Source organism: Dicentrarchus labrax, unplaced genomic scaffold (assembly GCF_905237075.1).
Source record: "Dicentrarchus labrax unplaced genomic scaffold, dlabrax2021, whole genome shotgun sequence".
NCBI classification, from domain to species: Eukaryota; Metazoa; Chordata; class Actinopteri; family Moronidae; genus Dicentrarchus; species Dicentrarchus labrax.
Genome location: NW_026136711.1, coordinates 2,403,063 through 2,426,189, shown reverse-complemented (window position 1 = coordinate 2,426,189; position 23,127 = coordinate 2,403,063). Strand labels below are relative to the sequence as shown.

At 40.7% G+C, this 23,127-nt stretch overlaps 1 protein-coding gene and 1 long non-coding RNA gene across 4 annotated transcripts in view; one reads left to right on the top strand and one right to left on the bottom strand.

The window, feature by feature from the left end:
* The window catches only part of LOC127372052 (uncharacterized), a 281,035-nt gene that overhangs the window by 128,152 nt on the left and 129,756 nt on the right, over positions 1-23,127 (top strand). The window lies entirely within an intron of this gene.
* gtf2h4 (general transcription factor IIH, polypeptide 4) lies at positions 8,922-21,513 on the bottom strand. 2 transcript variants are annotated; one of them, XM_051415347.1, is made up of 14 exons: positions 21,374-21,513; positions 20,889-21,007; positions 20,209-20,313; positions 18,800-18,931; positions 17,846-18,031; positions 16,756-16,864; positions 13,736-13,804; positions 13,506-13,589; positions 12,431-12,605; positions 11,781-11,911; positions 11,482-11,529; positions 11,308-11,386; positions 9,416-9,477; positions 8,922-9,194 (listed from the first exon to the last, which is right to left on the bottom strand). In XM_051415347.1, exons 2-14 carry the CDS (start codon positions 21,002-21,004, stop codon positions 9,084-9,086), a joined length of 1,407 nt encoding a protein of 468 aa, XP_051271307.1. In that variant the 5' UTR covers positions 21,005-21,007; positions 21,374-21,513; the 3' UTR covers positions 8,922-9,083. The 2 variants fall into 2 exon arrangements, with proteins under 2 accessions (XP_051271307.1, XP_051271308.1); XM_051415348.1 differs by lacking the exon at positions 21,374-21,513 and adding an exon at positions 20,669-20,734 and having other exon boundaries at positions 20,889-20,995.

The window sequence follows — 23,127 nt, the reverse complement described above, 5'->3', positions numbered from 1 at the left end:
ACAGGTGTCGTGGCACGCCCCCTTCATGTGCTGCCCATTTGGGCTAAATTCATTCAGCCCAAAGGCCAGTGACCTTCGACCAATCACAGCACAGTAGCCACAGTACAGTACAGTGAGGCTAGTTCGTAGTAGAACATGGAGAGAGGGATGTGAGCAACTGTGGTAATGGTCGGGCGTTAGCATGAACATGAACGAGGTGGATTATTTACTTTCTAATCAATTTTCTTTAAAGTCTTTGGAGGAAAAATTGGAAGTACAGAGATTGGGGAAACATCATCCAAACAATGTTCAAATAACACAAAAGGACAAATGACAAAATCGTAACTTTTGTGTTACGTGGTTTCAGCGAAAGGACTGGCTAACGGCAAGTGTAGCTAGGAATTCACTTTTCTGTTTCCCATGTTTGCTTTTTAGAGGAGATACGGCTTGGACCCAACAAGGAATTGTGGATTTGAAACATTTATCCGACAAAATTAGGAAACATGAATGCAGCATGAGTCACATTGAAAATAGCGTAAAGCTGTCATTGCTGGGCAGTGTTGCCACAGTTACTTTGAAAAAGTAATCTGATTACAGATTACTTGATTTTAAAAGTAACTAAATTAGATTACAAGTTACTTTATTAGTTACATTTAGCAGCTGCCGACAACACCCCCGCCGCCTCAACATAAATGACAACCGGTTTTGCCAACACTCACTTTATTGGAAGTGCATTTTTAACAGAAACGTCAACAATGTATCTCCTGACATTTGAAGTCTACAACATACTGCCCAACCAACTTCTTCAACTCTCCCCCACTTACTGGTTTCGCACCGAAGTCCAGCTTTTATTATTTGGGTGGTGGGGGACCTCCTGCTCTCTGCTTCGTACCACCTGGTGGGACTTGCTCTGTAAGTTTGACTGTGCAGTGCTGCAACTCCAAATGTTTCTTCAAATTTGACGTAGTGTTTTTGTAGCTAGATAGCACTTTGTCGCCACCAGCACAGAGTGTACAACGAACCTTAATAGTACCATCTTTAGCTGACGCAAACTCAAAATAGTGACTGTATTTCCAGCTAGCAAGCGCACATCTCTCTCCTCCCTCCATTGTTGTTTATGTTTGTGTCTGCGTAGCCTACACGTGAACTGTCCTCATGCTGAAAATGTGACTTGTCGCATAGGCTACATGACTTCACTCCCAGAGACAGAAAGCAAATATATTTTTATTGAGGAAAATGACAAACATAGTAACGCACAGTGACTTGGATAAGTAATTTTAATCTGATAACCGATTTGGAAATAGTAACGCGTTAGATTACTCGTTACTGAAAAAAACGGTCGAATGGAGTAACGCGTTACTGGCATCACTGTTGCTGGGTAAAGTGAACATTGTCTGTCAGCTTGATGAGGGTCACCGCATCACTGTACAGAGACACAACAAGCTGGTAAAGAGAAACAGGGCATTCACTATCATGGATTGTGGACTGTATTAAATTTTGTGGGGGACATGAGCTTGCCCTGCGGGGGTCCGATGAATCTCCCACTTCACTCCAGCGATCAATCAAGGTCAATTAGCCTATCACCTGTCAAACACACAGGTTGCAAAGGACACGTCTAAGACCACAGATTCTCTCAAAACGAGACAGGTCCTGGAGAATTTTTTGTGCTCCATAGCTGAACTGAAGGACAAGCTGACCACAGATGACAAGCTGACCACAGATGACAAGCTGACCACAGATGACAATCAGCCACATCCAGACGCGGACCCAGCTGCAGCCGCTGCAGCCGTGCAGGATGCAGCGCTCAGATAATGTGTCAGTAGCCGCACAGTGCTGTGACATAATGGTCGAGCAGTCAAAGGCTCGCTTTGAGAAAGCCAGGCACTTGGTGTCTTTCGAACTTATTAACCCTGAATTCTTTCCGCTGTTTAAGAACACTTTCCCGCAGAAGCAGCTGGACATTGCATGTGAACATTACCCAATGATCTGCAGAGAGAAACTGAAAGGTGAGCTAATGGTGATGTACAGCAGTGTGGAGTTTGGGGGCCTAATGTCCACAATGTCACTTTTGAAGATGCTGACTGAGAACAATCTTCAGAGAACTTTTTCTGAAACACTGAAAGTAACCCAAATAGCCATCACAGCCCCCATGACATCTGCAGAGTCAGAAAGGGGTTTCAGTACACTGAAAAGAATTCCTTCTTAGAAGTACAATGCAGGACAGGACAGGACAGGCGAAACGCACTGGCTATGCTGTCCATTAAGCAGAACTTCATCCAAAAACCACTTTAATGACATGGTGATTAACCTGTTTGCGTCACAGAAAGGCCGTCGATGTGAGTTGCTTCTTAAATAAGGTATGTCCAGCTCTGAAACAACTCTCTTATACAAATACTGTTATTTTTGCTTTGGTTTTGTAGATAGTTTTATTTTTTTGTACATGGTGTTGCAAATTGTTGCTGGCACTTTTCTATAATGTTGTTGTAGCACAATTGACGTGTGCTGATGTGTACAGAGGGGAGAGAGAGAGACAGAGAGAGAGAAAGAAAACAGAGAGGTTTTTTTTGGCATCAGGTCATTCTTTTGGGTATGTCTCGTGTTGCCGTAGAGCACTTGCTATAACAAAGTATACAATGTTGTTACTGTAACTTGGTGTGATGCTACTGTTGTTGCTGTTGCTGCTGTGTGACGTATTGATGAGTGAAATGCATTTGTTAGCCCACCCACCCAAAATCACCACCAGCCGTCACTGGTCTTAACATTACGAGAATAAAGTTGTAATATTACGAGAATAAAGTCGTAACATTGCGAGAATAAAGTCGTAACATTGCGGGAATAAAGTCGTAACATTGCGGGAATAAAGTCGTAACATTACGAGAATAAAGTCGTAACATTACGAGAATAAAGTCGTAACATTACGAGAATAAAGTCATAACATTGCGAGAATAAAGTCATAATATTACGAGAATAAAGTAGTTATTTTCTGAGAACGGTCAGCCTGTTGGCTCAGCCAGCAAAACTGATTAAAGACGAAATTATTAAATTATCAATTCGTTAGCTTACCTGTTGACTGTACAGTACGACTGAGACAAACAGCGGCTGCTGGGCTCAGGCTGAGGCTGCTGTTTGGTTGAGCTGGTCACGTCGGATCTTGATAACTCTATCAAAGCTTTTTTCTCATTAAAACAACTTTTTCTTGTATTATTATTACACCATTCTCGTAATATTACGCCTTTATTCTCGTAACATTACGCCTTTATTCTCATAACATTACGACTTTATTCTCGTAATTTCCCAAAAAATAAAATGATTTTTTTCTCAGTCTGGCCCTAATACTCCGTCGTATATATGTTATCCGATATGTGCCAATATTTTATTCCTGTTAATGCAAAAAAACAAAATAAATGCTTGTAGTAATATATTGGTGTCACAAAGCATCCAGAGTGCACTGTGATTTACTATTATGTGGCAAGCACCACAAAGCAAAAGAGAAGAAGCAGCTCTCAGCAGTGTCAACTAGAATTGGTTGACAATGAATGTTAAATTATTTAACATGTCGGGACGCCCAGTAAGTCACCTGGTAGAGCACACGACCCATGTAGGTTGAGTACTTACTACAGTGGCCACTCCCGCTGCATGTCGAGGTGTCCTTGAGCAAGATACTGAACCCCAAATTGCTCCTGATGCTGTGCATTGCAGGATGAATGTGTATGAATGTTTCTATTTGAGATGTTTATGATCTGTCACTGTGTAAATGTGGCATGTAGTGTAAAAGCGATTTGAGTGGTCGGAAGACTAGAAAGGCGCTATACAACTACAGGTCCATTTACCATTTAAATAACATACAGTTTGAAATTAATTAAAATGAACACATTTGTACATAAACGGTGGTGTTGATGAAGGTGTACCTGAGTTGATGGGACTGGGCTGTGGATGTACGTCTTACAAAACAATTTGGGGACCAATGCTTTATTATTATAAGGTAACCAGATTTTATTTAAATGCAACTTTCCCACGCTAAGTAAAGACTAATAGAAAGCTAAAGTTTCACAGTTCTTATGGTTTATGCAATACTCGCCTTACACCGGCTTAAGCCAGTTAGTTTTAAGTAGTTTCCCAGTCTTTGTTGAAGCTGCTTTTCCTTATCTCTGTGGTAGTTTCTATTATATTCTGCCTAAATCTGCATAGCTTGTGACTTTGCGTTGACTCCTAATTTTCCCTGTTAGGTTAACCTGCACTTTACCCACGTGTGCACAGTTTGAGTGACATCAAATAGCCACTTTTCTGCTCTCTTCACAGTCTGTCCTGCAATGGTTTGACTTTAGAAAACTAGAACCATTTAAAATATGGGACATTGACTCAGTATGTGGGACGTGGGACAAGGGATAAAAATATCAGTCCCACATGAAGTGGCAAACGTGTTCACCCTATGATCTAATCAACTGCCCTTTTTTTTACTAAAGCAACCTCAGATGGGGTGGGGTCCTCAAACAGCCAAGTCAGGTCACCTGTTCACTCACTGACTGACTCAAGACCTCACTCATTCCATTGATTATGGATGCATAAAGATTTTTTTAAGGACCAGTGTCAAAGATTTAGTTGCATCTAACAGTGTAGTTGCAGATTGCAACTCCCTTGCTTCACCCTCCATTCCCTTACGCAAAATTGGCAAAAACTGTGAACAGCCCTATCTAGAGCCTGTGTTTGGTTTGTCCCTGCTGTGGAAACATAGTGACCTCCATAGCGCTGGGGTCTGTTTTTCAAACAGTTTTTCAGGTGTTTATACACTAATGAAAACTATTATACTACTATTATGTGTTGTGATGTCACAAAGTTCTGCTCGTACACACAACAGAGTTTTAAGGTGAGCTCAGAAAAACTTCAGCAGATGACTATGTAGATGGTGTACATGTTGTGTATTTGGCCTGTGCATATTGTGTACGTGGAGGACAGATTGGAAGAGGAAATCGTGGGGAGCTCCGGGAACCACAGACTGGACAAGAGGAGCAAGGACATGGCACAGACACTGGAGCTTCAGGAGGAGTCACAGGCACTGAGGGTGAACACAGCAGAGAACCAATGCTGGTGGACATAGCTGACATTCTCCATGCCCACATGGCCCAGCAGAAGCCCGGGATGCTCGACTGAGGAGTCTGCACGCCAAGAGCAGCGGTTTAAGGCACTCCAACATCAGTTCCAATTGCTCGAGGTGAAGGCTCGCACTTCCCCAAACCCCGGAGCACACATCAACTGCCCTTGACTGGGAAGTGGATCGCTGTGTGGGTGAAATGATTATCTTGGAGCAGTATCTGCGAACGCTATCTCCTGAGCTTCAGGTATGGATAAGGGAACATGACCATTCAACGACGGCAGAGGCTGCTTTGCTGGCTGATCTCCCTGGAAAGCTACAAAAGATACCCGCAGGTCCACATCCTCTCAACACTATCAGAGGGCAGCACCTGGTGTGGGTAAAGGCCCGGACACACCAACCTGATTATCGGCCGTCGGACAGTCAGGCAAGGTCAGTGACTCGAGTCGGTTTGGTGTGTCCCGTGCCGTCGTCAGTCGGCCGATTCTACATGTCGAATCGGCCATTGGCCGTCGGCCTCAATGACCAATCTGATTGGTGGAGTGCTAGCCCTTGACTAGCGAATCAGTGAGTGCACGAGAAAACCGGAAGTGACGATGGTAAACATACTATGCCAATGCCAGTATCTTGTTATTATTAGCCATCGTATTTTCCGTTCAGCGACTAACGACAATAACAATCCTTCTTGACTACTATCAACAATCTCTGATGAAAACAATGCCTGACGACAGCGTGCTCTGTGTTTACTAGGTCTAGAGTGATCCGTCATTTCCGGTTTTAATTTTTTTTGGGCGACAACACAGATTAGCACTGCCTGCTGTTATGGGGACGTATTACGCCTCGTGCACGCGCAGAACGTACGCTCCAGTCGGCGTCGGTTTGGTGTTGTCGGAGGCACTTTTTTTGACCGACTCGGGGAGACGGGAGCCGACTGATCAGTCCGACTGCTTTTCTGCCGGTTGGTGTGTCCTGGCCTTTAGGCTCCTATGAGGAAGAACCAGCCATTAAATTCTTACTTTCAAAGTGCCCATTTGTTACCTGTGCGGACAAAAAGGTTACACAAAATCCATGTGCCCCAAGAACCCTGCTAAGCTCACTCAAATGTGTTTTGTGTCCCATCAAAATGACCTTACACCTAAAAATGATCAGTCCATGAAGATAATAACTATGTCTAAATTAACGGTAAAGCTCTAAAGGCCCTTACTGATTCTGGTAGTGATCAGACACTGGTACACAGGCAGTTTGTCCCCTCTAATGTTATCCGCACCCTTGAAACTATTCCCATCTGCTGTGTGCACAGGGATAAAAAGCCCTACCCAGTTTAGTTTTTGCAGTGGCTGACATTTACATTCAAGTGCAAGAGCAACCCTACCTTCTAAACATTAGAGTGGCTGACAATCTTCCCTTCCAAGTAGTGTTGGGTAGCGACCTGCCAGTTTTGTTAGATTTGTTAAACCAACCTACTAGGTGCAATATTGCTGTCACCAGAGCCCAGGCCAAGTTGGTAGATGAACCCTCTGTAGCCAGGGAAGTCCCAGAAGTCACGCAGACGAAGGGAGACAGGAAAGATTCCAGCACACTGTCCATCAGATACGGTAGCTCCAGATTTCCCACTAGTTTTTAAAATGCCTTCGGAAATAGTTCAGATGCACCAAGATGACCCCAGTTTAGTAAAGAGTTCTAAAGAGAGAGACCAGCTAGTGGTTCCCAAAGCAGCCTGAGACACAGTACTTGTACTACACAGCCAGCCTCTCCCCATTGTTGGTACCCCCTTTGAACATCTTGGTATGGACATTGTTGGTTGTGGTGGCAATTTTTTTAATAAAGCAAGTATGATCTTGTCTTTCTGTAAGGTTTTATTCAAGTCATCCGTGAATGGTCTCAACACAACAGTCACACACTCTCGTATGTGAACGTCCGAAAGAGCTGAGATTGGAAGAAGCAGTATGGTTTTATCCCTGTTGGAGCGTCACTCTAACACAGTTACACATTCCTAAGTTCTAGGACAGTAAACAGACAGTGTGGTGAGATAATCATGTCCTTGGCTTCTTAGTGAAGTCTCAACATCCCGCTGTTTACTTGGACATAGAGTGTATATAGAAACAGGGCTAAAGGTTATATGCATATAATAGCCTCTTTTCAATGACCAGGTCAAAAGGGTTGTATAGGTTCTTAAAAATTGCCATTACATGGTCCAGTCTGTCGAGGCAGCGAAAATCAGCTTTTCTGTTAACATTTGATCACTCTTTGGGGGGCTAAACATGCCCAAAAACTCATGAAACTTTGCACAAAATTCAGTCGTGGCTAACGCTATGGAATTAGATTTGTGCCAAAAGAAACAAACAAAAATAGGAATTTGAGAGAATAAAAAACTTGTAACTTACAATCAGATAATTTGTCAAATAGTGTAAAATATTGACATTATTTTGTTCACGGTTCCCTCTCCTTCTCTCTCTAAGCTCAGACTTTTGCGCTGACACTCGACTTTGCGGTCTCTCTGATGCTCTCTCTCGTTTGCGCTCCCTGATTTTTTGTTTGCAGTTTTGGCACAAACCTCTCGGGTGGGCGGGCTTTATCAGCAGAGCGTCCCCATTGGCTAATCAGTTTTTGACTGACAGCACAGTAGGCTCAGTGCCCCGTAAATTATGTGTAGGTAGCTGGCGCGCTAACGGAGAGAAGAATAAGAAGAATCCACAACAAGAAAAACTAATTAAATGTAAGTATTTATTACATACATATATTGTCTGTGAGTAACATTTTGTTGTGTTATAAGTAAAGTAAAGCAAGGTTTCGGAGAGGAAAGAGGAAAGAGGGATTTAATTTAGCTTTCCTGTCAGAAAAGGCTGTATAACTGCAAGGTAAAGCACTGAGTGAGTGACATTAGTTGAGATACTTGATTGCAAGTTTATAAGTTTTATTTTTGAAATTAGTTTTATGTTCTCTCAAATTCCTATTTTTGTTTGTTTCTTTTGGCACAAATCTAATTCCATATAACACTAACGTATTGTCTTGGTCCCACAGATGGGCATCGCAAAATGGCTTAGCCACTCTTCCCAGTGCGTTTAGGCTAATAACTTCCGCATTGCTTGTCGCACATTCAAAGACCTTATATCAATGCGTTCGGTGAATAGAGCTCCATCTCCCCAAATAGGCCCCGCTCACTCCCGCCTATAATTTCTTTAGCGCTTGTCTTCCTTAGGCATCGTGCACAATTTCAGGCCGCTCTTTAAAATTAAGAAGTTATTATTTCCACATCGGCACGTGTGATTAAAACGAAACTTGGTACAATTTCAGCGTTTTTTTGCCTTGTATTTGAACGAACTCCTACTAGGGAATTTATCGGATCAACTTCAAAATTGGTCAGTACAGTAAAAAAATATTGCTGATCAAAAGTTGTGCTATTGCGCGTGACGACGTGTCAACTTCCGCCGACTGGCCATAAAACCGATAGAACTCATAACTTCAGTGTACACAGTCCAATCTTACTGAAACTTCACGTTTAATAAGAGTCCTGAACACGTCTACATGACAATATTCAGATATAGTGATAGCGCCACCTACTGGCAACAGGAAGTAAGCACTGCGATGCGATTTTGATCTGATTTCCATGAAATTTTCATGTTGTGGTCCACACGTGTTATGACAGCACGTGACGCAGCCGCAGCACACCCCGAGTTGCGTGGAGTGCGAGGGCCCGTTCATTGCTACTTGCAGCTTTAATTGGTAATGATGTTGATACATATTGCTAATGTTTCATTGACCGCTCTTTTATGTACAGTATAAAAGACAGTATTTCATCACTTGCTTAACTGAAAATTACATAACTACTTAAAAGGAAAGAGGAGTGAGCAGATATATTTTCTCCATTTAATCCAAAATACATGGAAGTCAACATTTTGTCATTCCTCTCCATTCTCCTACAGCAGTGAACAACTGTAGCAGCAGGAAAATCCTGACACTGGAGCAATAACTGTCATCAGGTGTGATATCACTGCGCCTTCTTCTCTTCCTTCCATTACGTGTGGGACTTCTGTCGCTTCCAGAACCTCTTGACCTCGCTATGTCCCTGCGGCGTCACCACCATCACCCTGTGAGCCACGTCCTGCCACACCAGGCAGCCCAGACCCTGCACCACAACAGCTACGTTAAACAGCAGCAGGCTACTGGACGAACGGACAGTCTGAGGCCCTCAACAGCAGAGAATTGATTTAAAAAAGGGAAAAGATCATGTTGACCTATAGCTCCGTCTAAGTTATTTTGTGTAATAGTACTAAGTGTATATACATATAAATGTATAATCATGATTACAAAACATAACATTATTCAGTTGTGGAGATAAAATCCTACCTGAGCTCTGTCTCGCAGCACCTCAAAGTCAGCCTGGGAGAGGAACTGGTTATAGAGCACTCCTGAAGACAGACAGGATTAATGAGGTTAAAGGCCAGCACAGCATCGATACTCATCCTCTCTATTACAGTGTACAGCAGCTCAGACAGCTCTACTGACTGAGCTCTATTAACAAGCATAAAGTTCAGACAGGACAAATGAAGATGGACTGAGAAATCAATCTCAGGCTCCACTACATTCACTTTCCCACTTCCTGTCAGTCAAGTGTTTCTAGATTCCAGTTTTTTTTGTAATGTTAATGAAGCTGAAAATACAAAAAAATGTTGCAAATTAAAGCCAGTACTTAAATAATTCACCAGTTATTTCCAGCCATTTCCAGTATTTGCCATTTTAAAAACATTTTTAAGCTTTTAAGCTACTGTCAACAGGAATGCCGGCCAGGAAGAGTTTGCAGGGTTCCCACTCTTTAAGAAATCATTTTCTGGGACTTTTTCAGGACATTTTCCAGGAGTTTTTCTCCTTTCTCTGAAAATACAGGACAGCACTTGCTCACAATCAGTGTCAGTGTTTATGGGACACTCAAGCTTGCTTTCGTGGCACGCTTGGATGTTCTCACTACAGCCAATTTTTCCAGTGGAGCATAAATAAGAGTTCAAAGCAAGTAGAATTTATTTTACAGAAAATTAATCTTCTCATCCTTTAGCCTATTAAAATAAATTTAGAAAATATTCGTTGCATGTAGAAATAACAATCAACTACAACAACAAATGTGATTGAGGGGCTAAAATACAATTAAACTTTTCCAAAACAACATTATGGTGAAAAATTATTTCCAGGATATTTGGTAATTATTTTATTTCAAACTGAAGAGCAGACAAAGAGAGAGAGAGAGTGAGGACGAACCAGCTGCTGCAAAGACTGCAAAGCTCGTAAGACTGCTGGTGTTCCTTTTGGTGTTGTGACCCTAGGTTGTGGTCACTGTTCTACAGTAGATGTCCTGGGAATATTTTACAGTAGGTCTCTATGTCTTTTAGGTCAGACAAACAACTGAACATTTTAAATTAAAGTTTAACAGGGAGATTTAGCTGAAATTGTAGTGACACCATCAATTTGATTTGATTCAGTTCCAGACTCATCGCTCTGCTCATCTTGTTGGACTACAAACATATAAAGTCTGCACATACATTCTACAAGTTTTTCTTTTAATGTCGATACTTATTTTCTTCACTTGTTACTTACAATGACTTCTAAAACTCAGCCCTTCCTACCGATGTTTCATAGTTACAGTCTACCAGGACAGCTAGGAATTTTGCCCTTTGAACCACTAGTAGTTTTTAGAAAGGGGAAAGGGGGACAGAGAGGGGGGATGACACGCAGCAAAGGGCCGCAAGTCGGATTTGAGCCCTGGGCCGCTGCAGCAAAGGCCTCGGTACATGGGTCGCCAGCTCTACCCACTGAGCTAACCAGGCGCCCCACTAGTAGGCTTTTAATGTAAAACATGACAAAAGTGGAACAAACAGCAATTAATTAGTCATTGAAAACAGTATTTGCGTTAAAAAGAGGAGTGGTGAGTAGGATATGATTCTGTTGTACTGATAGAATTAGTACTGTGGAAAGATTAGAACAGAAAGCAGATTAGAACAGGAGCAGACCAGAAAACAAGGAGATGTGTTACTTAAATACTAGCAATTAGATCAAAATGACCTGTCATCCATGAACATCAATGAATTCCAGACTATTCCTTAGGCTTGTACACACACACACACACACACACACACACACACACACACACACACACACACACACACACACACACACACACACACACACACACACACACACACACACACACACACACACACACACACACACACACAAATAAGCATGCTTACCCTCTGTGAACTGCAGTCGATCTCTCTCTAGCTCCCACAGTCTAATCTGATCTGTTATGGTTGGAGGCAGGACTGGGGTCTGAAGCACAGAGATGAAGGAGAACCAGTCATTATTATTAGAGTTATGTGTGAGAATGGAGAGTCGGACAGACAGGGTCGGAGTTGGTACAGTACCTGTTTGAGCATGACAGGGTGAGCTCTGGTCCTTAGAAAGTGAATAATCTTGAGGGTAAGAGAGACTTATTACAAATCAGGGCTTTTTTAAATGCAGTTCAACTGATTACATTGACTAATCACTGCAGCTATAATTTACAGAACAATTACTGTATCATAATATATACAGTTATCGTGATATAAAATGACATATCGTCATAGAAGATTTTGGCCATATTGCCTTCCCATGCGTCAGGATTTCTCCCTTTGAATACCCTATATTCCCCTGTGGTAGAAGAGTGCGTACAGTAGTTGAGTACCTGTTGTGCAGTGATGCCATTGGCGATGGCCTGTTGCACTGACTCCCTTGTAACCTGAGCCACCACTACATTAGGGAAGCGATACAGCATTTCACTGAAGAGAGCCACCAGGGCGATTTGAAGTTCTGAGTCTGGGAAGTACACACAAAGGAGTCAGTACAGGTTCCGTGAAGTAATGCCATAATTTGAATAGATGGACAATTGTCAAAGGCTGCAGATGTAAAGCATCTTCAAACAACGAAATAGGATCAATGAGCTGAGAAACGGAATTATGGTTAGAGGTGTTGGTAGGTGTATCTTTACGCTAAGCTAGGCTAACCACATCCTGACTTCAGTTCTGTACTTAACACACAGACATGAGATTGATCTGAACAGCTCTCAGAAAGAACACCAATAAGCAGTTTTCCAGAAAAAAAAGGGTGGTAGTCACTGGTTTTAATGATCTGTGGTGCAATGTGGTGTTGTTCAGTTATGTGCAATGCATCAGAACAGACAGGAGAAAACCACAGCCAGCTGGTGTGGCCATAATCCAATATACAAGTCTTCCAGCCATCACAACAATGGTCTCATATGAACAGAGACTTCCACTGTGTAAAATGTATTTATTAGTGTTACCATGCAGAACAAAAGCTTCCAGTGATAAGACATACTTGTGTAGGCGTAGATACGATAATTGGTTTCTACCACAATGAAGCCTGCATCTCCAGTGGCAGGAGTGGAAGCCAAGTTAGAGGAGGAAGAGGAGGAGGAGGAGGTTGAGCTGGTAGTCACTCCTGCAGCCAGAGTGATGGCCAGTCTGGTGGGATAGTACCGCCTAGATTTTCTCTGATGACAAAAGACAGAAGAATTACAGAAAAGGAACATATTACTATATTTACTTATCGTAACTATATCAGAATCAGAATCAGAATATATGCAGTATATTTAAAGCTGCAGTTTCTATAAAAATACATTTTGGTCATGTTTGCTGAAACTTTCACTACATCCTGACAGTAGTAAATGAAACAGATAAAATCTGGTTCCTCTTGGCTCCTCCTAGTGCTCCTGATGGCATTTGCAAGAATCCACCGGGCCTGAACAAAAACAACCAATCAGAGCCAGGAAAGATAATTGATTGTTGAGTCTCATTCCCAGGGCGATGACCTGGATTTAACAATCAATTCTCTTCAAGCCACCAACCAAAGCGTTGGTATTTGAATTTTATCAAATTGTATTAATTTTGAGCCCATTATTGCTTACTAGAGCTCCAAACGATTAGTTGATTGATAGATTAGTTGTCAATATATAGATAATCGATTAATCATTTTGAGTCATTAAGAAAAAAATTCCAAATTCTCTGATTTCAGCTATGACGGTAAAATGAATATTTTTGGGTTGTGAACAAAACAAAACAAAACAAGACATTTGAGGATGTCATCTTGGGCTTTGGGAAACAGTGATCAACAATTTTCTCTATTTTGTTTACATTTTATGAACCAAACAACTAATTAACTAATGGAGAAAATGATCAACAGATAGATAATGAAAATAATCATTAGCTTACATATAATTATATACATTTGCTCACTTTTTATTTCAATTCAATATATCTTTTTTGATTAATTTTCTAGTTGCAATGGAAGTACTGTCTGCAGTGACCCATGAGGATCAATACAGTTTCTTCTAATGTGAAGGAGCTAAGAAAGTGGTGTTAGTGGATCTTTCCTCTCCTTCTCAGTGCATCACCTTCCTCTGGAAGACCAGTCCAAACTCCCGCAGGTGCTGCAGGAAGGTGAGTAGTGACTCGCTCATGCCCTCCACTGAGTAATCCTGAGGCACACAGGCAACACGTGATCAATAATAACAAAGAAACTCAGACTAAGCAGTAATTTTTAAAACCTCAGACCACTGATGTTGCTATGTTGCTTTCTAGCACGCACAAAGAATCAAACAGATGAAAACTGCTGTGCACTCACTCTGCCAAGAGTAGAAAAACTGAGCTGGAATAAGAATGACAAGATCTCCACCAGGTCCATCCCTCTGGACTGCAAGAGACAAAGCATGAAATATATATATGTATGGAGACATTCTCAATTAAAAGTGGTTATTCAAATAATAATCTGCATGAACAAATAAATGTTATTCACTAATAATTCTGGGCAAAAAACATTGTGGGGAGAGTGGTATTGCCTGAACAAGCTCACATGGTAAATTCAGCCTACTTTTCCACAGTATGTCATATCATATTCACTATTCTGCTTCTTTGAACAGAAAAAGATTATTTCATATGTTGAGTTAGCATAGTCAACCATAGTGTAAAAACTACTACTACATATGTGATATGTGAATTTATCTTTTTCATTTAGTATCTCCAAAGCTGAATGAAGTGTAACACATTTCCTTAAGTGATGTCACTTAAGTCTGCATTGTTTAGGCTTAAATCTAGGGGTGTGGAGTTATAAAGAAGTGAGTTTACTTGACCTCTGTAGCCTGTTACTCATCGCTGCTTGAGGCTCCATGCTACTAGAATAAGACACCCTATTCTACACCCAACTGTTGCTGGTAAAATTGCATTGTGGGTAATGTAGTTGCAGGTTTTGATAAGGAAGAATCCAAGGTATAAAACCGTGATACTTCTTTTTCCGCTCCATCAATTTTGATCCTTTTTAACTTTATATTATGAACAGTGTAAGGAGTTCAATGCTAAATCCTGGAAAATACTCTTTGTAATTCAATTGTAATTGAAGAAATTCTTCTTTTTCTTTTTCCTCCTAAACAAACGCATATTTGGAGGCTTTCCCGTGCTCGAAAACTCATGAAACGCAGCGCATATGTCAGTCGTGGCGATAATTTCCGTATTTTGTAGGGGTCCACTATGAGCAGGGCAAAATGGCCCATAAACTGTACCACCCAGGACCCCTTTCAACGATATGCATAAAAATCAGCACACGTGTAGATCTTATCTAGACAAACAAAAAATCCAGTGGGCGCCATATCCCAAACCCAACAGGAAGTCAGCCATTTTGGATTTAGCGGCCATTTCCAGCGATTTGCACACGTTGTATTTGAACAAACTCCTCCTAGGGAATTGATCGGATCGACTTCAGATTTGGACACACCCATCTAAAGACATTCACAATTAGAAGTTGTGCTATTTATGTTATTCCGTCAAACAGCGTACACGTGTCGTGGTGTCTAATTTCGAACCTTCGCCATGAAAGAGGGGTTTGTCATAAATTCTGCATACATGATCCGATTGCAACAAAAGTTCACGTTTGATAAGTCCTGAACATGTCTATGTCATAATATTCAGTAATAGTGAGAGCAGCACCTGCCATTTTTTATACTTCCATGTTCTACTCCTAGCAGGATGATCAGATCCAGCTGAAATGTACTTATAAAATGCAAAACACATTGTTGATGATATGTGATGAATGTGGTGAGTGAGCGTGTCTGTGGCGTGGCATGAAATTGCCACAAAAACTGCCACAAAACATGAGTTTGCTATAACTTGAATGTACATTGTCCACTGCGCTCCAAACTTCACTTGTCTGATAACAGTCCCGCCCTGAACACATCTATGTGATAATATTCAGATATAGTGATAGCGCCACCTACTGGCAACAGGATGTAAGCTCTGCATGGCAACTTTGATCTGATTTACGTGAAATTTTCATGTGATGGTCTGCACGTGTTACGACAGCACGTGACGCGGCCGCAGCACACCCAGAGTTGCGTGGAGTGCAAAGTCCCGTCCAATGCTGCTTGCAGCTTTAATTATTATTATTATACATTGGTGTGTATTCTACTGTACAGCACATTGCTTTCATTGTATGAATCTTAGTATTTCAGAGCTCTTTGGATTTTTCCTTCTGTTCATGTCCGCTATTTGATGGAAGTGGAGCATGACATGATTAGTAATTATATTTAAAAGGGACTAATCAGAGGAAGAGAATCAAGTGTGATTGGGTCAGCTGGAAAAAAGGTTCTGTATTACCATTTTCTACTTTACTGGGATATTATGGATTATTCAGAGCTGACAGAACAAAGAGGACTGGGATGAATTTACCTGCTGCTGTAGAAACGTCTCTCAGTCAGAATTAGTTTCTTTGTGTTGCAGTTTCATAGCGGTTCATGGTTAGTTAGGCCCACTTTACTTTACTTAGCATTCATTCCACTCCCGGCGATAGACATTTTTTTCCACAAATAGGGCACTGATTAGGCTTACACGGGCCATTAACCAGAGTCTGGCAGGAAGCAGAAATCCTAGAAATGGATCACTGTAGCTTAAGAGTCTTGAGTTTTCATGCCAGCAAATATCTGCAGCAGCTCATGTCACTGATTAGAGCTCCCTCTGCTTGACAATGCTTTAATCACAGTAATGAGTGGTTGATAACCACTGTTTCAACTTATTTTAAGGTCCAGTGTGTAACATTAAGGAGGATCTATTATTAGAAATGGAATATAATATTCAGTGGTATGTTTTCATTAGTGTATAATCATCTGAAAATAAGAATCATTGTGTTTTTGTTACCTTAAGCCCTGTGCAGTGAAAATAGTCTTTTTTTTTTTTTTTTAATTAAGGACGAGTTTTCTGAGCTTTTGCAGCCCAAATAAAGGTATCAAACAATCACATTGTACAGAACAGACATCAACAAGACTGTTGATAGTTTATGTTTCTCATCACTCTGTATTATATGTGTGTTGGTATAGTGATTTTCCCCTCTGCACAGACTCCTATGTGGGACTGAAGCTGTTATATCTTTTATGCTCTCTTCAAAGCCCACAAAAATTTCATAAAATATTTTTTTCTCCAGAAAGAGTTTCTGCTCTACCACTGACTCTAGTAGTCTGTTTGTGACAACGTATTAATAGTGTCATTTGTCACGTGTCCGCTGTGTAAAGGCCTTTAGAATGAGCTATGTACATTTACAGTTGCAATCCAACTGGATCTTCAAACTTTATCAGGTCAAAGTAGCAGATGATACACAAGTACCTGAGCAGTTTTGAGGTACTGCAGGGTGAAGTACCACAGCTGAGAGGCTGTGTCCAGTAAGAGGAACTGGAAACCAGCTGATGTGATGTAGGGCGCCTCTCCTGCCTCACTGACAAGCAGAGAAGAAGACAGGACAACATGTGGTACAGCATTAGTGTGTCACGGCTGATCAACCTATAGAGTAAGTTCTCTGAGAGTCCACATTCATTTTCATTCCTCTTTGATGACCTTCCCTGTGATGAATTTTGCTCATGCACAGACTTGGATACTAAAGAAGTTGCATACTGCACCAAGAATGACTTTGTGATGTCACAAATTGTGGGTTTCCCATAATTGTACATACATTGAAAATGTGCGCTATAGAATGATCGGGTTTTTGGCTGGATTTTGCCATAACAGATGTAAGTTAAATGTGCAATATGCAATGTTTGATGATATGGTGTGTAGTGTGGGATCATGGGAGTTGTTGTTTTCACCACCATTGCCGTCACTGCCGTCAGCGTCTCCCGGTTAGAATTCCTTCAGTGCTCATGGTTCAGGAGATTTCTACTGGGAGCCCAATTATCCACAGAGGTCTCCTCTTCTCCAAAACAAACTGATTAAAGTTAAAAACACTGAACAAAGCAGTTCCACCTTAAAAAGCACTGCTTCTCCCACACTTTTGGGCAGACAAAGGACATCCCGGAAGGGGCTGCGAGCTGAGCTGCTGCTAACATTAGCTCAGTTTGTGTCTTTCATCCAGTTCAAATCTAAAGTTAAAAAGCACCAAGATCTAAACAGTGGATGGTAAAAATGTGGCTTCAGACTGGATAAAAAGTCAATGTATGACAGCTTCTGGCAGACAACCACAACACTGACACATGCACAAAGGGGATATGACGCCATTGACAGGCGACCGGTGAAACGCAGCGTTACCTGAATAAAATGACTCTGATTTCTCTGAGTTTGAACATTGTTGGAAACATTTGGGATAATGGAAGTACACAACTGAACTACATGTTACATACATGACACTACAAAACATATTTGATGAGTATTATTGAAATGTGTGTGTAAAAATAAACTGATCTGTGCTCTTACTACTGTTTACCTTTTCATGAGGCCTGCTTGAACCAGCAGCTGAGCCAGGTCCTGACTTACAGCGGCACAGGGAGAACCCACCATGAAATGCAGGATGACCTCCCAGCGCTCCATAGCATAGCGGTCAAGACTGTCAATGTCCCGTGCGTGGCGATCCGGACCCAGAGTGCTACCCTCATCTGCCCAGGCTCTGCCCCTGTGCATCAACACAGCAGTGTCTTTCACTTAAAACAACAGATGATAACCGTAGCTACTGTACTGCAAATAGTCTCATTAGCTTATAAGCTGCATCGGGTAACTTTTATAAGAATAACCATTTGTCATTATTGCTGACATTTTCACTGAATTCTGACAGTAGTACATGAGACAGATAATCTGTGAAAAAATCAGGTTCCCCTGGCTGGTTCTAGTGCTCCTAATGGCATTTGCAAGAATCCACCAGGCTTAAATGAAAACAACCAATCAGAAAGATATGAGGACGCTTTGGGTTGGAAACATGAAGATAGTGAGTATTGTGGAGTCTCATTCCCAAGGTCCCAAAGCATCTGTATTTGACGCCCTGGGAATGAGACTCAACATCAAATATCTTTCTTGGCCCCGGTGGAAGTTTCAGCAAATATGGCTAAAAATGACTGTAACAAAAATAACCTACTGCAGCTTTAAAATAAAACATTAAAATATTAGAGTTCACAAAATTTGCTTTATACTGTAGGAGTTATATTTTTGCAACATTTTGGATCCTTTTTAATAACTAACCAACCATGCCCTTGGCTGCGCAAGGCTCAAATGGAAGTGTAAGGATGTAAAACCAAGGATGTAGCAGGTGTGTTTGCTATTGAACAAACAGTTGTGTGCACAGCAGCTGCATTTTCATTGTGGAATCAACAGTTTCTAACAACAGAGTGACAGAGAAGAGTGCTGCAGCGCTGTGATAAAACGCTGTGTTCACAGAGAGAAGACCTACCCGCCGAGCAGAGCTATCCTCAGGTTGTCTTTGAACACTGGATTTAAAATGTATCCCTGCAGACCACCCTGCAGCTGCTGACAGTGCCAAAGGCGGAGTCCTGCCAACACTGAGACACATTCATCATGATCCCTGCAGAAAGACAAAAAACTAACAATGAACTGAAAGGGTTATCACTCTAAAATGTGTAGTTTTTGTTTGGTTTTGTTTTCGTCCCAGTTAATAGGTGACAAAAGAGCCTCTAACCCTGAAGGGGTTATTTAATGTTCAAGCCACAGTTACCTTAACATTAAAGGCCCATTGTGTAACATTTAGGAAAATCTATTGTCAGAAATGGAATAGATATTCATATCTATGTTTTCATTGTGTATAATCTCCTGAAAATAAGAATCGTTATCTTAGCAGTTTTTATCAACAGACGGAGTGGGTCCTCTTCTACTGTTGAACCACCATGTTTCTACAGTAGCCAAGAATGTACAAACCAAACACTGGCTCTTGATGGTAACTTTGCAAGAAGCTGGACTCGTAAGAACATGAAATTACGTGAGAATTCATCTAGCTCGACTTATATGGTTCATTGACCTGATTGGTTGAAGTTTGCTCGTGAGAGATAGTGATAGACAGATGGTTCATCCAATCACCTGGCCTGTATTTTTTGTATTTTTACAAACAGTTTCCAACAACGACTTTCCAGATGGTTCTGTGTAACAATCTAACTAACTGTCCAGCAATGCAGATGTATATAAAGAAAAAGGTACCATAGGTGAATTCTGAGATGATGCGGCACACATGGCTAAATCGCAGATATTCCAGAAGGTTAAATCCAAGCACATTAAGGACCTCTTTATTGCTCAGTAAATCCAAGCACTTTCCAAACCTGTGCCAACCCTAGTTCATGTTCTGGCCGACACCTGATCCACATAATAAGGTCAGTGTCAGCACCGATACTGATCTGGTATATCAGATGAAGCATCTCTACACTGACCTTTAGATTGAACCAGCAAACATAGCTGTTCCCAGTAAATATGGTTTATCTGTCAGTACCATTATAAAATAAAAATTTTACAATATCAGTTACATTAATTTGGTCAAAGTAGTCTGGTGACTCCCGCAGCAATCCCTGGCCTCATTTTACCTTATACAAAATGATCCCAACGAGTTCCACACAGTGAGGCATATAGATTTTAAATTTGGGAGAAAAAGAGAGCACCAGGATGCATTCATTACGGAGATCTTTAGATATCATCATATGGATGTAGATGAAACAAAATGTATGTGCATAAATAAAACTCCCTAGTAGCAGGTCAGTAAGGGAAATGTTACACAGTGGTACAGGCAATCAAAGTAGTTCACCCCACTTACAATGCTCTTACTAGCATAATAGTGACATGACAAAGCAAGGGACTCACTTCTGACTGTCTTTTTTCACCCATAATGCCACTGCTGCCTGGGGGAGAGGCTGATCCAGGAACAGCATACGCATCACATAATTCTTGGCCAGAGAGGGCAGTTCCCTGTAGAACATCAAACACAAATTACACAATGAAATTCACAAGTTTCCTTTATTTGTACCTGTATTTGGTTTGCAGTAAAAGACAAGGCATTCCTCTTGACACAAATATAAAGACAACAAACAACTCAGACAAACATGATAAAAGATAAAAGTGCTCCAGGCTCTAAAAATCAGGACTTACACAGGGAGAACAATAAAAATAAAAATAATAGAATAAATAAAACAGGAAGAACTCTGTGCAATGTTAGTCCAACTTGTTCATTTGAATGATAGCTGCTGGAGCAAAGCAAATTTTACAAATTGATACACATGTCACAGACCCATATTTGATATGATGTAGTCTCAGGGATCCCCACCTGATCACATTTAGTTATTCCCTAGCTGTCTGTGGATTGACAGATTAACAGTGAAGAGTGTGAATCCTGTAAACAGAATAGTTATTTGTATACATTCTCTAATTGGGATCATTTACAGTCAATGAAAAATAGTGAAATTAACATATTCCCCATTTTCTGGGCACAAGGACCCCTGGGGGTACCTGGACCCCAGATTATGAACCACTTTCAGCCATCATACCTGTAGACAGCCAGACATGTTGCTGGATGGTTATACAGTCTGTCCAGAATCTCAGGACTCAGCTCTCTCAGATATTCATGTAGGTTCTTACACTGCAGCTGGACCCGCAGCTTCATTGTCTATCAAAATAAAGAGGAATGTCATGGAATGCACCGTCACTGTAAACTGCACAAGTAACGTTAGGTCCTCCTGATAACATCCTTCACACCCACGAAAGCAGAACGTTGCACCATTTCCCCTTTAAAAATGTAGTGATTATTATTGCTTTGGTTAGTGATCTTATAACAAGTGACTACGGAATATGTATTCTGTGACTCCACCGATAAATTCGGCATAGGTATATTCAGCATATAACTTTATTTGACTGTAGCAACAGCTTATTCTGAAATGATGTTACATTCATGACAGTCACTCACAATAAAGCCAAGAAGGTAAAGGTCCTGAAATAATCTTATTAGCGTAATCATATAAAAGGAAAATTTTACCGTGAAGATGAATATAAAATTTCGACTAATTCCCGACTTTAAAGTTATGTTATACTACAATAAACGGCATTGTTGTCATTCGGCAGTTCCCTGTCACTAAACGGCCATGTTTTCAGCTCACATGACCTCACTACGAGGGTTCTTATTGGTCTTGTGCTCTTCAGTATCTTTAATGGCGGTCGCTGAGCAACTTAAACGGCAGTACCGCCGTCTGTTGGACGGAGACTAGAACGCGTGGGCTGGAATTTATGGTCTGAATAAATAGCAGTGTTCATCACTATATTTAAGACTAAAGATGATCATGTCTCAGAAGTACACACGTTAAAAATGATACAGTTTAAATGGGAATTTGTGGTGTGTAATACTCACACTTAAAGCTAATCCAGTCTAAACAATAAATGCTATCACTAATCAGAGAATGGAAAGAGGAGTGATAACATGAAGTGACAAAATAAAAAATAAAAAAATAAAAAAAACTTTTATGTAGTTTCACATCATCTAATCTTGTAAATAATTATATTAATAATGATAATAATTATTATTATTATTATTATTATTATTAATAAAAAATACAGTATTTATTTTTTGGTAACATTTAGTAATATTATTAATAGTAATGCCTTACTGCCAAACACTGCAACCACCTTAACACAAACAGCACTGTCTTTTCACTGGACCTGTCTCAAATTATTTAAAAATGTTAGTGGAGAGTTATGTAACTGCAAAAGTAACATGTAAAAAGAGCCAATTGAGAGTCCTGCCTGAGTTGTAACCGGTGGATTGTCTGTATTTCCAGCCCATTAATATATATGGATTGAAATACAGTTAAACAACTCTCTATTTGTAAATAGTTTGCTACAATAACGGTCCCATACATTGCCCACTCTCATCTCTTTGATTACTGGAATGCTTTACTGCATCTCAATGTTGCCACCAACACTCTCTCTGGGTAATTTAAAGCATTTAGCCTGTAATTCTCGAGTCTTGTCACTTACAAGCCTTCTTTTCCCCAGAGTTGTCTGCATTAGCAGTCAACACAATACAGAGGAATGCTGTTTTTTGACTTACAGACAGAATTATTATATTCAAACCATTTGGCCATTAAATGCAAATTAATTAATCCGTGAATGCTCAGAACCAGACTGTGAGTCATTTACTACATTGCTTTCTTCAGTCATGAATAAAGGTGCTATATTTCACCCAGTGAAAGTGAAAAGCTGATTTGTCAGCCTGTCTACAAAGGCGTCCAGTCTTTACTGTATGAGAAAGAAGAGATGTCTTTTCATGATCAAGGAGCCAGGGTTTGAACCACCAACATTCTGATTAGTGGACAACCCGCTCTACCCCCTAAGCTACAGTCATACAAAAAATGCATAATATCCCAGCAGATGAATTTGATTATCTTCCTTATTTGAAGAGAATCAGAATCAGAATCAGATTTATTGCCAGGAAGATTTTTACACATACGAGGAATTCGTCTTGGTGCAGTGGTGCATAAATTATACAATCACACAAAAATATACAAATCACACAACAATCACACAAAAGATAGAGTACTTTTAAAATATAAATAAATAAAGATAAGAAAGAGTGCATTTATGTTGCATATATACAGGGTGGGTATAAAGTTTGTTTGTTTTTTGCCTTTTATGCCTTTATTGACAGAGATGGCTAAAGAGAGACAGGAAAGGGGGGCAGAGAGAAGAGATGACATGCAGCAAAGGGCCACAGGTCAGATTCAAAACCGGGCTGCT

Coding starts and splice junctions, on each gene's coding strand:
- gtf2h4 (XM_051415347.1), bottom strand. CDS start 21,004: ATGAAGCTGCGGGTCCAGCTGCAGTGTAAGAACCTACATGAATATCTG. Junction 13,805..16,755: donor AGTACCTCAAAACTGCTCAG/GTACTTGTGTAT, acceptor TGTCTCTTGCAG/TCCAGAGGGATGGACCTGGT. Junction 11,387..11,481: donor ACCCTGTCATGCTCAAACAG/GTACTGTACCAA, acceptor TCTGTGCTTCAG/ACCCCAGTCCTGCCTCCAAC.